Source organism: Panicum virgatum, chromosome 9K (genome assembly GCF_016808335.1).
Source record: "Panicum virgatum strain AP13 chromosome 9K, P.virgatum_v5, whole genome shotgun sequence".
NCBI classification, from domain to species: Eukaryota; Viridiplantae; Streptophyta; class Magnoliopsida; order Poales; family Poaceae; genus Panicum; species Panicum virgatum.
Window position 1 is genome coordinate 25,461,277 of NC_053144.1, and position 13,723 is coordinate 25,474,999.

A 13,723-nucleotide genomic window follows, 5' to 3' on the forward strand; every position below is an offset into this window, starting at 1 on the left:
CATATATGATGGTAAATCTCCGCACTGTAGAACCTAGTTTGATCCCCACCACTGTTGGTCCGCAAAGGCACTACAGAGCTTTTATGCCTCTGAATTCCTTGAAGAAAACTTTACCCAGCACTACTTTGTTCTGAACGTGCACAATGTGATGTCAAATATTTTATAGGATGCATTACGATTTTAGCTTTATACCTCTGAATTTCTTAAAATTCCCGTATCCAGGACTTGCTTGTTTCTTGTGAACATTCACCATTGGGTGGCAAATCTTTATACAAAAGTATAATGTTAACATTAATTTATCTTACAATATATTATCGGCTGCTATGAAATTAATATCCAATTGAAAGATATATGAAATAAAAATCAAATACTCAAGATTGACGAAGTCATCACAGGTGCCTCGCTGTCGACAGGAACGTCGTCTATCACTAAATGTACAACACTGTTAAATTCTAAAATATTAGCTCTCATAAAGAGTCGAACTAGATCTTAAGTGTTACTGAGACTCTTGTAACCACTAGACTCTTGCAATCTTATAAACTAGGTATGCATAGAATTTGACTAATTGGTGGGCACCTGGTAACAACTACACGTCTCTCTCGGGACTGCAAGAGTGGGCTGAAAGCAGAAAAGTTTACATGGGCCAAATTCGTGAAACCAGTTCAAGGCCTCAGGAGACAACTGCAGATTTGCAGTGCGGACGATATACATAACCGTGCGCACGTGCGGCTGGCAAATAAGAGCATCTCCAAGAACTCTTGTATCTATGAATAGCAAAAATTTTAATATAACTATTATGTAAAACGACGTGCCCAAAACGAGGTAGATAGAGTTTCTGTTGGATGAAGATTTTTATTTATTTTTTTAAAAAAACTTACTCAAGATACAAGAGCTTTAAAATATAAGAGCTCTTAGAAATGCTCAACCAGGAACAAGTAGTAAAACCCTCTCTGGGTGCTAATATGGGCCGCATGTATTCTCGGCCTCTCTCGAGCTGGGGAATGGGTCGTGCAATGAAGAAAAATCAACACAACCAGGCCCCCCTCGGCCCATATAATCCTTCATCGACGTCCCCCCTCAGTCGGGCCGTCACACGCGAAACGAGCAGGCTGGAAAAAAAAAAGAATCCATCCATTTGGTGAATGTATCAGTCAGAACTTCATGCTGCTCAAACTCACTAATCTGAATGAGCTCGGCTCTGATTCCAAAATCCAAACTAAAATTCTCCAGCAAAACTCCGTACTACAGTTAGGTCCTACCTTCGTACAATGTTTCGGCAAAAGTTTTACAGATGCCATGATCCTCTGAAGAAAAAAAAAATCCAAAACATGCTTTGTTGTCTCGTTGACAAACAATGTTCTGCTCCTCTCGATCCTGACTGGAGAAATGAACATGCCTATATACCGACAGAGAATCACCATGAGACAAAAACATGTGATAGACAAGCTTCAATGTGACTGTTTGGAGGATTTCGTGACTAGCAAAACAGATGACAATAGATCATACATGCAAGGGACGGGTGAGAAGAAGTCGAAGCATGTACCACAATCTCATGCCGCTTGTTTAAGCACAAGGTCCTGGATAGTATAGGGTGGCTATGTGCATTTACCCTGCAAATAGAGTTCGTCCTTGTTCTCGAGCGAGCTGTTCGCCAATTACATCCAAATCGAGTTCCAGTGTCCACCGTAGCGCTTGTTGGTCTTTCTGGACCGATGGCCTCTTCCTATTTGAGTAACCTCATCAGAAGCCTCTTCATTCCCGTCTTCCTTGCCGCCGTCATCAGTAGGTGCAGCAGCTTCGGGTTCAGGAGGCTTGCCATCTTCAGTCACCGACCCCTGCGGTGGTGTGGCAGCCGGCGAGTGGTCTTGATCTTGCTGGCGCGACGGCAGCGGTGGCGAGGGCAGGGACGGGGGTGGAATCCTGGCGAGGTGCCTGTTATTGGCCATCCACATCCTGAGGGCGCTCCGGGGGACGCCGACCTGGGCGCAGAAGGCGTCGACGGCGCCGGCGCCGGCCTTACGGATGCTCCACCCGACACGGTATGCGAACTCCCGCATCCGGCTCCTCTGCTCCGCCGTAGTCTTGGACCGCTTCTTGATCGGTGCCGAGAGCTGCGGGATGACCGGGGACGAGCTGGTGGTGCTGCCGGTGGGGGTCGCCGATGAGGGGGATAACGCCGCTGCAGCAACACCCTGCATCTTGAAATGATCTCCTTCGGGTTCAGGAGGCTTGCCATCTTCAGTCACCGACCCCTGCGGTGGTGTGGCAGCCGGCGAGTGGTCTTGTTCTTGGTGGCGCGACGGCAGCGGTGGCGAGGGCAGAGACGGGGGTGGAATCTTGGCGAGGTGCCTGTTATTGACCATCCAGATCCTGAGGGCGCGCCGGGGGACGCCGACCTGGGCGCAGAAGGCGTCGACGGCGCCGGCGCCGGCCTTATGGATGCTCCACCCGACGCGGTATGCGAACTCCCGCATCCGGCTCCTCTGCTCCGCCGTAGTCTTGGACCGCTTCTTGATCGGTGCCGGGGGTGACGCCACGGCCATCAGCGTCGCGTGAGGCGGGGGTGCAGTGGAGCGGCCGCCCGAGGACTGGCCCAGCGCGCCGGGGGCGGAGGACGGGGACGCGGGGACGTGCAGGCGCGTCTGCGTGAGTGGCGGCGGTCCCAGGAGCTGCCGGATGACCGGGGACGAGCTGGTGGTGCCGCTGGTGGGGGTCGCCGATGAGGGGGATAACGCCGCTGCAGCAACACCCTGGATCTTGAAATGATCTCCTTCTCCTCCGCCTCCCAGCCTCGCCGTCCCAGGAGGCGTCTCGTCGCTCGAATTCACCGGCTTCGGCAGCATCTCCTCTTTGCTCTTGCCATCGTCGTGCGTGTTGATGTTGTCCGGCTGACCGTTAGCACTGAAATAAGCCACTGCAGAGCACCGAGGCAAAAAGGAGTCAGTTGAGGTAGGTAAAAAATATGTGCATGGGTGGATTCATAAATGGTGATGATTAATGAAGATGTCAAATGACAAAACAATGTCCATATATACATATTTAGTGGAAATCTGATGGACGAGGTTCTGTGGAACACAAAATTTGCGATTGTAAAAATTTGCAGTTGACAAAGGGTCAAAGTTTGCCGTATCCGCAACCCACTGTTCTTCAAAGTATTCACAGCCCAGAGCCCATTCAAACCCCTAAAATTATTTTCAAGTTTGTGTGCCCTTTCTAACTATTCCCAGGGAACAGTTCCAATTCGTGATTATGCTGCCTTTTTTTAAATAAATGGATAGCTGAAATCTTCAGAATTCGTGGATTTTGTTCGTTGCATTTCTCCTGATACCATTATTCTACCATTTCTGCGGAATCTGAACTAGTTTATTTTTTATAAAATTATAAAGTATTACTTCATGAGTTAAGTACCAAATAGGTCACTTTTAACTTAAACTAAAAGGATTATACGAAGTGACTTACCATCATATGATATTGCAGAAAGTTTAACAAGTGCATCCAAAAGGTCCTTTTCTTGGGTCTGATTCAGGGAAAAGTACAAAATGTCACAGAAGCACAAAAAAATTGCAATAAGAGCATATGGATGCAAATCAAGTACCGTCATACTGAGTTTAAGGGGAATCTCACTTCGAGTATGGACTTTGCTTTCTCTAAATTAGCTGGACATGGCTTCTCTCTAAGTAGTCTTTCAACCTACAAATAAGAAGATGGCTGAACCTCGTCAGAAAGAGACAGAAGAAATCCTTGTTACTTCATCTTTTGTAGAATTGAATTATCATGAATACAAATGACCAAGGAATACACAAATGGGATGGAAGAAAGAATATAATGCACTGTAATTAGGAGGAAATATAAAATATAAGATAGAGTGCTATGATTATGGAGAAAGGCTATGTATGAAATCTTGATTTCGAAGACAAGTCACAGGACAGCATAATGTCAAAAAAAGAAAAGGTTGGAAATCAAATGAACATTCAAAGGAGTTCTCCTGCAGCTAAGTTCTGCCTTTGGACTGCAAGGATGATTCATGTACCTTGTGTAGAAGGCTAGCAGTTAGGCAGAGGTTAATTATTTCAGAACCATGATCTAAATCTGAGTCCTTATTCATGAGCCTCTGATACTTAATCCCATACTTTATGCCCATAACACCCAGACTTGTAGATACCCTCATCCCAGGCACTTCAGCTTTCCTTTTCCCTGATTCTTCCCTAGCATGATCCACACAGGAAGGAACTTGACTAGCATTCGATTTGCTAAGCTTTTCTTGAAAAATGGGAGGGGTACATCCAGACTTCACTTCACAGGGTATCGTCTCAGTATCAAGTGTATCGTCGGTGCGACCTTTCTGTCAACAAGTACACAATCCACCAAAAGTTCCAGATTAGTAACAGTGGACTATGAATACTTCTATTGATTTAACAATTTTGACGATAAAAATGTATAAACAACTATAGCTAAAAACGTTATTAAACTATGAAGGCATAAACACATATTTTAATCATTTACAGTTCCACAAAACCAATAAAATCAGGCATGGTAATGAAGAATGGTACTAGATGGTTTCAATCATGATAGCATACACGCTCTTTTCAACATCGTTATGATTCAGCAGTTCTACTATGTATGGATAATAATTAAGATAGTTACAGAAGAAAACACTGAAAATGTGAATCCAAGAAACATTGCATACCACCATTGCCACAGAAACTGCCACTGGTAACTGAACAGAAGGAGCATGCCTGTTCACAGATTTCAACCTTTTAGCAGACACCACTGCATGGGGTTCAAAATAAGGTCCTTCTTTGGCCCAATTAGAGATATCTGATATCCCAGTGTCCCTGTTTCGATAGCCATGACAATAGATGAGTACCAACTCGTTTAATTCTATATTGTATTTTGCGTGAAAACAAGCAAACATTAACACCTTGTGGTGGACATGGAGTGCTCTGATGTTGGTGACTGCTGCAACAGACTGAGGCAGCTTGTGGATGAAGTGGAGACCTGTCCAGTTGAGCCATTCTTGTCATGAACCATGGCATGTGCATCAAAAGAATGATCAGTCTTTGTAAGAACAGACAAAGTCACCAAACTGAATTTCCTGCTCAATAAGAATTAAAGTTAGGCATGTGAAACAGCAGGGAAGAGAAATCTTTTAATAAGCATACACTTCATTCTGAGAAAAAAAGGCCAGACATACTCACCTCAAGGATTTGATATTCTCATTTGAACTGACCTTCACAAGAACTTCTTTATGCTCAATGTGTGATATTCTAAGCTCATTTCTCAGTTTAGTTAGAAGCTTGACCTGTAACTGCAAAAACGTACAGGTAATGAGTACTGAAAATATCTGTTGGGGGCAATGAAAATTGTGGCATCTAAAATAATTAATGAGAAGTAATGTTGGGTGTGGAGCCATGGGCCGCATGCCCTGGACCTGCCCTCCCTCACGTACAGAACAAGTGAACAATCACTACAAGTATGCAGAAATAAAGCAAGTGGCATGGCAAGGTGAGATAGAGGAAAAAATAATGAGAGCAACAAGCAAACAACCACCATTCCAAAGAAGAACAAATACAAAAACAAAATATCTTTGTCAAATCAGCATTGAGTACAAAGTTATATACATCAGTAAGATTCAATTTATCCAACACTTTATGTTTTCTATGATTTGAGTACTGATATTTAGAACCTGTATAAGAAAGAGGAATGGTTACAGATATACCCATGAGAGGTGGTTTTTCACAGCACAGAAAGCCCTTAAAAGAGATGCATATGCTGACCGCTCCAAGCAGTGAATCTGAAATACAGTATCTCCAGCATCTGGTAATACACATGCATCCTTCATAAATTCAGTATTGCAAGTGCTCCCTTTGGAGTGCGAGCCAGCACTGTGACAAGAAATGCAGCAGTCCATGTAAATTGTGTTGTATTATGTATACACACACAATGGTGGTCAATATTTGGGAGAATTCACATGTGTAAGGATTAAACTAGGGACAAGGAACAAGAAAGATATATGTAAATGCCACAAATAAACATGAAATGGTACTAGATACCAACATAGAGCATCAAAATTTAAAGAGGTTAGAAATATGGTACAGCAGTACTGAAGAACATATGAGTACACAACTGTTTCAATCAGCATATATGTTTTATTCTGAGAATAAGTGTTAGGAATCACCTCAAAGAGTTGATTTGCTTATTTGATCTGGCCTTCCCAAGACATTCTCTGTGTTCACTCTCCAATATTTTAAGCTCATTTCTCAGTTCAGCGAGACAGTCTTCTTTGGCCTGTAAGATATCAAAGGTAACTAGCATGTAAAACACACATACGCAGTTGAAGAAATGCTAATTATCCTATCCAATCCAATAAAATTCACCCAAACAATGTTACATCTAAATCTAAACATATAAAAAAACAGAACTCACATAAAAAACCAGAAGTATCTACCATATTATCATGTAGTGGTATAGAGCAACAGATCAGCACATTTTCCTAATGTGCATTATATGCTTATTAGTGATATTTCACAAGTGAACATAAGGAGTAAGAGGAAGTACCCTTGAGAGGAGGTCTGATTGAGCGCAGAACGCTCTCAACACAGCAGCATATGCTGATCGCTCCAAGCAATGAATCTGAAATGCAATGTCTGCAGCATCTTGTACACGTGTAACTAGTACAGAATCTCCCATAACTCCAGTATTAGGAACACTTCCTCTTTGAACCAGCACTGCAATATGCACCCCTCAATATCAACTGATATGTAATGTATGAGACTGATAAGATGGGAAATTTGCCTAGCTTGAGATAAGGGGAACAATTCATTGAAATACAGTGATGAAGATAACATACGTAACTAAAATGGAAAACAGGTTTATCAGAATTGCTTTTGGACTAAATAAGAAATCTACACATTCCTGGAAAAAAAGCAACAACTATATTGAACCGGGACAACTTGTGCTGCTGAATTCACCCACATGGATGTTCTCAGCCATAATTCCAACTACGAGTGGGTCCTTCCTATTTTACTGTACACTTGCAAAACCTACCAAATCTTACAACATATATTGCTCCAGCATATTTCCAGAAAACCATATCAAATATCTGCTCCTCTTGCTTCCCCAAATCAGAGGTCAGCATGCCTACAAAGTTACCAGTGAAGCAATTGCACCGGCAAGCCTCGAACTGAATTTCGGGGGTGGGGTGACAGGAATTAACCGTGAGCCGCCTCAATCGCTAGCATCAAGCAACACCACACCAACACTACACTATCGCACTGCACATACACGGACGCCCCGAACCAAAACGTCACGCCGTCACCAAACGAGCATGAGCAAGGGTTTAGAAGTTAGAACTTAGAACCCTATCGGAGGAGGAAAAACCATCGGAAGCGCCGGACGGAAAGGGGAGCACGAGCGAGCGGCACCACCACCGCGTAGCAATCGCGCCGTGCACCGTTCGCACCACCGGCGATCGAGGCCAATAGCGCGGCGGGAGGAAACGGAGGGTAGAGGCGGGGAGGAGGTTACTCGTACCTTCCTCTGCAGGGGGCGGAGAGAGCGGCGGCGAGGCGGGGGCGGAACGAATTCCGCGGCGGCCGGGCGGGCGAGGCCAGCGGGGAGGCGGGGGAGGAGAGGCGAGGCCTGGCCCTCTCTGCTTGCTCCGGCCCCGAGGGCAATTTCAAAATTTTGAAGTGGCTGCCCGAGTGCCGTGGGAAAGACGTGCTCCTTTTTATTTCGTTTTTTTTGTTTGAAGAATTGCTCTTTTTATTTCGTGGTGTGGCGCATTCCATTACTTTTTTTTTTCAGAGGAACCGGGATTTTCATTTTTAATAAAACTGGTAGTTTACAACCCATCTTACAAAGACAAACTTGAAAGAAACGGAAGTTACATTCAGATCCTTGTAAGAATCCCTGGTCTTCCTTGTCGCCGACGATCGGAGCCATCCATGAAGCCGACCACCACACCGACGAAAGAAATGAAGTTTGAAAGGCACCATGAGCAGCACATCAGAGAACCAATGCACCTTGAAGATGATGAACGAACAAGCCAGGAGAGATGGCCGGCAGCCATCACATCGCCGAAACCAGGGAATCTGACGCCTCAGACAACGACACCGGCTCGCCGGACAACAAGAACCCCGAAGGGGAAGTAAACCACCAGAGACGGTGGGACAAACAACCAACCCGATTCCATAGATTGATAAGAAAACATACCCCATCTTGGCCACAGAAAACGGATCCTCGCCGGACGTCCCCGTCGCCGGAGACGAAGCTGAAGCCGACGCCGTCGCCGCGGAAGAGGGGCACAGACATAAACTCCGAACAGGCCACCTCGATTCGGAGTAGGCAAACCCTAACCTATAGAAACCTAAACTAATAGGAGTAGGTATGTACACCGGCCATCGATTCCGTAGCTTCCCTTCACCTCCAGCGCCGGAACGCTTCCCTTCACCTCCAGCGCCGGAACGGCCACCGGAGGCGAAGAGAAGCAGACGAAATCGACGCCGGGAAACGAATCGCCCCTGGTTCGCCCGATCTACTGTAGACGAGGAACGAGAGACGTCTGGAGGACCAGGACCAGACCGGACGACGGGTCTGGTGGGTCAGGCAACAATATGGGAGTGGCCCGGCCCAAAAGTCTTGACCCAGTAAGAAACTTGAGCTTTTCTTGAGCCTGGCCTCTGAAGTCTGAAATGCTGAATTTATAGACCAAAATGCCATCTAGTAATATTCCAAAAAAATAGGAGCAAGAATGAATATCAGGATCACAGGATGCAAATTTCAGCCAGTTCAGTAGAATAATATCAGGGACACTAGTTCAGCAAGAATGAATCAGACGAAGCAGACACCTGAATCACACAAGGCAGACACCTGAATCAGAGCGAGCAGAAAGGTAAAAGCTCACAAATGCTCTCCATTCAGAATATAGAACGGGTTCCACGCGACAAATCGAACACCAATTTTTTCATAATCAATATGACATAAGATGTTTATTCATAAACACTCTGTGGGACACTTATTGTTCAAATGGACAACAATATGCTTATGTCGACAATGTACAAATGAACCTTAATTTAGGGGGGGGGGGGGGGGGGGGGGCTACTTTAACAAACAATTGATGATCTGAGAGAAAGCTGTGCACATATTATACGACGAGCCGGATGTATCCGAAAACAATAGGGGTAGCCAAGGGCTGGACGAAGGTGACCGTGTGGCTTTTTACTGCACAGGGGTGGCTGCCTCAGGCATGGTGAGCGAGCTTCTTCACTATTGAGGCCATGTACTTGCCCTGGTGCTCGGCGAGGGCGAGCTCCGTCTCACTGGGTTGTCTGCTGCCGTCACCAGCAAAGACGCCGGCACCGTATGGGCTGCCGCCTCTAATATCGTCCATCTTGAACATGCTTGCACCAAATGTGTAGCCAATGGGGACGAAAAGCATTCCATGGTGCACTAGCTGAGTGATGGCCGTCCAACTACAATAAACATCCAAAGCATGGTCACTGGTCAGGAATGGCAAAGCATGATGAACACAAATACTTAAGACCAACTTAGAAATTACAAGTTATAACTCAATTCAGCTAAAAATATATATATATTCAGCTCAAGAAAATTTACAACTCTACATGCAAACAAGTAGGGAGAATAAAATCAAGGCACAAGGACTTCGATTCTTTTAGTTTCTCTTAGGATCAGAGAAACATTATTACTGGCCTCGTACCAAAGACTTGTGGTTTTAGAGCAGTTAAAGTCACAAATCTGTACAAAATTCAAGTGATAAATCTTGATAATTTATGATCTGTGTATTTTCTTTGCCTTTTATCTGCCTCAAAAAGACTACTCAAGTGAAGAAACTGAAAAAGATAGCTAACTGGCTAGAAACTGGCAAAACTGCACATGGAAAATTTTACACAAGAAGCAATGATATCCAAAATTCACATGACATAAGGGACAATATTTTGTTTCCACAAGAGGAACCTAGATTAGAAAGTGATAGCTTGTAGCCTCCACTTGGATGCAGGAATTTAAGATGGCGGATCTTATTTATCACAGGAACCTTTCAATAATATATCTGTTTCTTTCATCACGAGCCTACAAAATTTCAATGTATCGCCGGTGCTTGCAGCACAATGACAGATATTGATCAGGTACTAGCCTAAAGGTACCGTACCATCGCATTAACTCAAGAGTCCTTTTTGTACAAATCATATCCAATGTCCTTAAATTCGTCTATGGCCACCTATGTTGTTGTTAATAGTCTCACGGTACAACACCGTGATAATCAATAATGGAGAAAATAGTGCAACAGCATCCAAAACTGCTGCAAATATGGTACTTCATTTCCATAGTTCACAACAACCAAATCAATGTTAGCATTACCATGACACGGACGTTGTAGCTTGCTTTAGAAGCACTTGATAGAGAAATATTGAAAAATGTCAAAAATGTTAACCATGTGTGTTTTAGCTTCATTTACATGACGACGCTCATTTTAGTAATTGCTCCTTGTCATATATATATATATATATATATATATATATATATATATATATATATATATATATATATTATATATATATATATATATGTGTGTGTGTGTGTGTGTGTGTGTGTGTGTGTGTGCGTGTGTGTGCGCGCGCGCGCGCGTGTGTGTGTGTGTGTGTGTGTGATTTATAATCTCCTAGTTGTAAACATGCATTCAATGAATTGTGCACAAGTGTGGATGAAGTGCAAGCACAAATCATCAAACCTGTGACAAATGAGCAGGTCATTCTAAAAATTGGGAGAAGGAGCACACCAAGAACAAAACTTCAACAAAGCAGAAAAATGGGTGTGCTGTTAATCAAAACTACTAAGCCATGCCTTGATTATCTCACACATGGCGCCTAAACCCAGGGGCCGCGAAAACATCATAAATCCAAAGTTTCAGACCAGTTAACCAACCTGGAGTATAGCAGAGTATGTTTAACCCTGATTAAAATAGGAAGAAAGAAAGTGATAGACCTCATTCTCCAGTTAAACACCTACCAACAAACCACTTGTAAAACATCTCAAGAATTATGGACAATTTTAATATGGCCTATGGATGCAATAGCAAGTGTTCCAATCTTGTCCACTTCAAATAATTAACTCTTCCTTCCGCTGCATCGTAACGCATTACCAGAAAATTGAAAGAGTAAGGAGATGCTTACGCCGTGGTCTCCTGGCCGCCGCCCTGCGTTCCGGTGCTGACGAAGAATCCGGCGGGCTTCCCGGCGAGCTTCTGCTCCTGCCAGAGCGAGCCGGTGGAGTCGAAGAATGCCTTCATCTGCGCAGCCATGGCGCCGTACCTCGTCGGGAAGCCGAACAGCACGCCGTCGGCCTCCTGCAGGTCCGCTGCCGACGCGATGACGGGGACCGCGGGGTCCTTGGCCGGCGCCTGCATCTTCTCCAGCACCTCCGGCGGGAGCGTCTCGGGGACCCGCCGCAGCACGGCCTCCACGCCGTCCACCGCGCCGGCGCCCGCCGCCGCGCGCCGCGCCAGGGACTCCACGTGCCCGTACATCGAGTAGAACACGATGTACAGCCGCACCTTCCGCCCGGCTCCCGCCTCCGGCGCCGGCGCCGCGGCGGCGGCTGCTGCGGGCACCGCCTCCTCTGGCGCCTCGCGCGGCGCCGCGGCCGCGGCGGACGACGACGAGGGCGCGGCGCCCGGCGGCTGGCGCTTCTTGCTGGGGACGCAACCGCCGCCCTTGCCCATCTCCGGCGGCCGCGCTGGTCAACCGGCGCCCGCTCTCTCTGCCTCCCCCTCGATCCAATCCAACCCAACCCACGCCCCCGCCCCGCCCCGCCCGCCGCCGCACGCGGGAAACCTGCGCAAAGAACCCGCAATTCAGCGACGCCTCCGAGGAAACCGCGGATCTGAGGGAGGAATTCCCGGGTCCCCAGACGGGCTCTCCGCGATCAGGAATTCAAGAAATGCGATCTCGGGGACGGAGGAGGAGGCGAGGGGATTTGACCTCGGAATTCGGCGGGGCTAGTGGTGGTGGGGTGGAGTGAGGAGAGGGCGAGGAGTGGAGATGCCAGCTCAGGGAGGGAGGCAGAGCGTGGGAGAAAAATGGCTTTGTTTAAGGAAGGGCTAGAAGGTTGGTTCACACGGGGTTGGATGGGCTAGGTTCATGCAAAACTGAGGTGAAGATCACATGATCATTAAGCAGTAATGACTGTCGCCACTTTTGCATTGAATAGATTTCTTTATTCAAAGGTCCGTACGATACTATCAAAGGCTATGATGATGAGATCAAATTCTAAAAGATAGTATATGACTAATAGAAACCATATAATGCACTATAGTTGAATGATTGAGAAGTAAGGAAAAAACCTCACTAGTCCTGTCCTGATGTTGCTAGGTAGTGAGGGTTGTTGAGAGTAGAATTGAGAAAGCAAGAGAATCGAGAGAATGAATGATGGATTGTAGTATTGATCGATAAAGAAATTTCTATTTATATACAAGATTAAGAGGGTCAAAGGGACATGCCCCTTCCGTATGTCCTCTTCGTGATTAGTAACCGCCTGATGACATCCTAATGATATCATTAAACCTAATTAAATAATTATAGAAATTGATCACCATTCTAATTTCTTCATAAAAAAGGTCAAGGGTGTTGCTAGGTAAGGCCATTCCCAGTGTGGATTTCATAGGAGTTTCATGCACATTAATTAGCATAACATGTAGGATTAAGACAGTCTCAGTGGGAGTTTCATGAGCACAGATATCTAGACTAAGAACTAGGTAACCGTGCCAGATGACTTTCATGGTGATAAAACTCTCCTTACATCCCATTAAACTCCATCCTTCTCTCTTTGTCATGTCAGCAAAATTGATGGTATTTAATGTCATGAAACCCTCACCGAGACTGGCCTTATATATGATGACATAGCATAAAATTTAAGAAGAAAAAGAAGAAATCAGTTTCATCTAGATGAAACTCTCTCTACACAAATACCAACACTCTATGAGTTTTGAAATTAAATGCAATATAGACCCTAGGAAACCACAACATGAAATTATGCATTGGGAGAGGTAGTTTTAACCATTGTTTCAGAATCTTCTTGCTTATGTGGCTACCTTGGAAACATCAACATGAAACCCTCCACTGCGATTAGCCTAAGAAAAATGCGCCAAAAACTAGTTGATGTAACACGTGCTGGTAGACTTTGAACACATTTAGGAATATTCAAAGCCATATACTTGCGTATTGCTCACATTTATAGATTTTTGAAGATAAAGATAAATATATTTTGAGGTCGACATGTGGAGTTTAATTTTTATTCCGTGGCATCTATGAAACTTTAAACTTGTCCACGTAGACATAATAGACTTCACGGTTAGAGAATGTGAGATTCACGTAGATATAATAGTTAATAAGAGTTCACGGCTAGAGAATGTGAGATTAACAATTATTCAAGTGCTCTTGTGTTTCTTAATAAATGAACCAACAGGCAAGAAGCAAATGTTAGCCCCAATAAAAAAAAGGTAGAAAAATTTAGCAACTTTTAATTTTATACCCAGAGAATAAAGCATCATTGCATCAAACAATGATCATTTGTGTGCTACACGACGTTGATGACATAAGAGCAAGTATAGTAATCCTCCTCCAGCCAGTGAGAAGGAGCCACATCATCAAAAAATTAGCCACGTTAGGAGAGAGTACATAGAGCGGGCGGCAATCTTCTCACCCGGTTC

General features: G+C 45.0%; 2 protein-coding genes across 2 annotated transcripts; both read right to left on the reverse strand.

Moving 5' to 3' along the window:
• Nucleotides 1–1,420: 1,420 nt before the first annotated feature.
• LOC120650981 lies at nucleotides 1,421–7,679 on the reverse strand. The gene is made up of 11 exons (XM_039928304.1): nucleotides 7,534–7,679; nucleotides 6,559–6,728; nucleotides 6,179–6,288; nucleotides 5,720–5,885; nucleotides 5,199–5,308; nucleotides 4,922–5,095; nucleotides 4,688–4,835; nucleotides 4,031–4,342; nucleotides 3,625–3,690; nucleotides 3,460–3,517; nucleotides 1,421–2,914 (listed from the first exon to the last, which is right to left on the reverse strand). The coding sequence occupies exons 2-11, from the start codon at nucleotides 6,688–6,690 to the stop codon at nucleotides 1,656–1,658; spliced, it is 2,535 nt and encodes an 844-aa protein (XP_039784238.1). The 5' UTR covers nucleotides 6,691–6,728; nucleotides 7,534–7,679; the 3' UTR covers nucleotides 1,421–1,655.
• Nucleotides 7,680–8,940: 1,261 nt separating this feature from the next.
• LOC120650982 (probable NAD(P)H dehydrogenase (quinone) FQR1-like 1) lies at nucleotides 8,941–12,096 on the reverse strand. The gene is made up of 2 exons (XM_039928305.1): nucleotides 11,190–12,096; nucleotides 8,941–9,473 (listed from the first exon to the last, which is right to left on the reverse strand). Exons 1-2 carry the CDS (start codon nucleotides 11,735–11,737, stop codon nucleotides 9,242–9,244), a joined length of 780 nt encoding a protein of 259 aa, XP_039784239.1. The 5' UTR covers nucleotides 11,738–12,096; the 3' UTR covers nucleotides 8,941–9,241.
• Nucleotides 12,097–13,723: the final 1,627 nt, after the last annotated feature.

Bases quoted from the DNA above. Each gene is read 5' to 3' on its own strand.
- LOC120650981 (XM_039928304.1), bottom strand. From the start codon at position 6,690: ATGGGAGATTCTGTACTAGTTACACGTGTACAAGATGCTGCAGACATT. The intron at 6,289-6,558 runs GTACTTCCTCTT...GATATCTTACAG, and splicing joins AATCAGACCTCCTCTCAAGG to GCCAAAGAAGACTGTCTCGC. The intron at 3,691-4,030 runs GTACATGAATCA...TCTTATTTGTAG, and splicing joins CTGCTAGCCTTCTACACAAG to GTTGAAAGACTACTTAGAGA.
- LOC120650982 (XM_039928305.1), bottom strand. From the start codon at position 11,737: ATGGGCAAGGGCGGCGGTTGCGTCCCCAGCAAGAAGCGCCAGCCGCCG. The intron at 9,474-11,189 runs GTAAGCATCTCC...TGTTTATTGTAG, and splicing joins GGCGGCCAGGAGACCACGGC to TTGGACGGCCATCACTCAGC.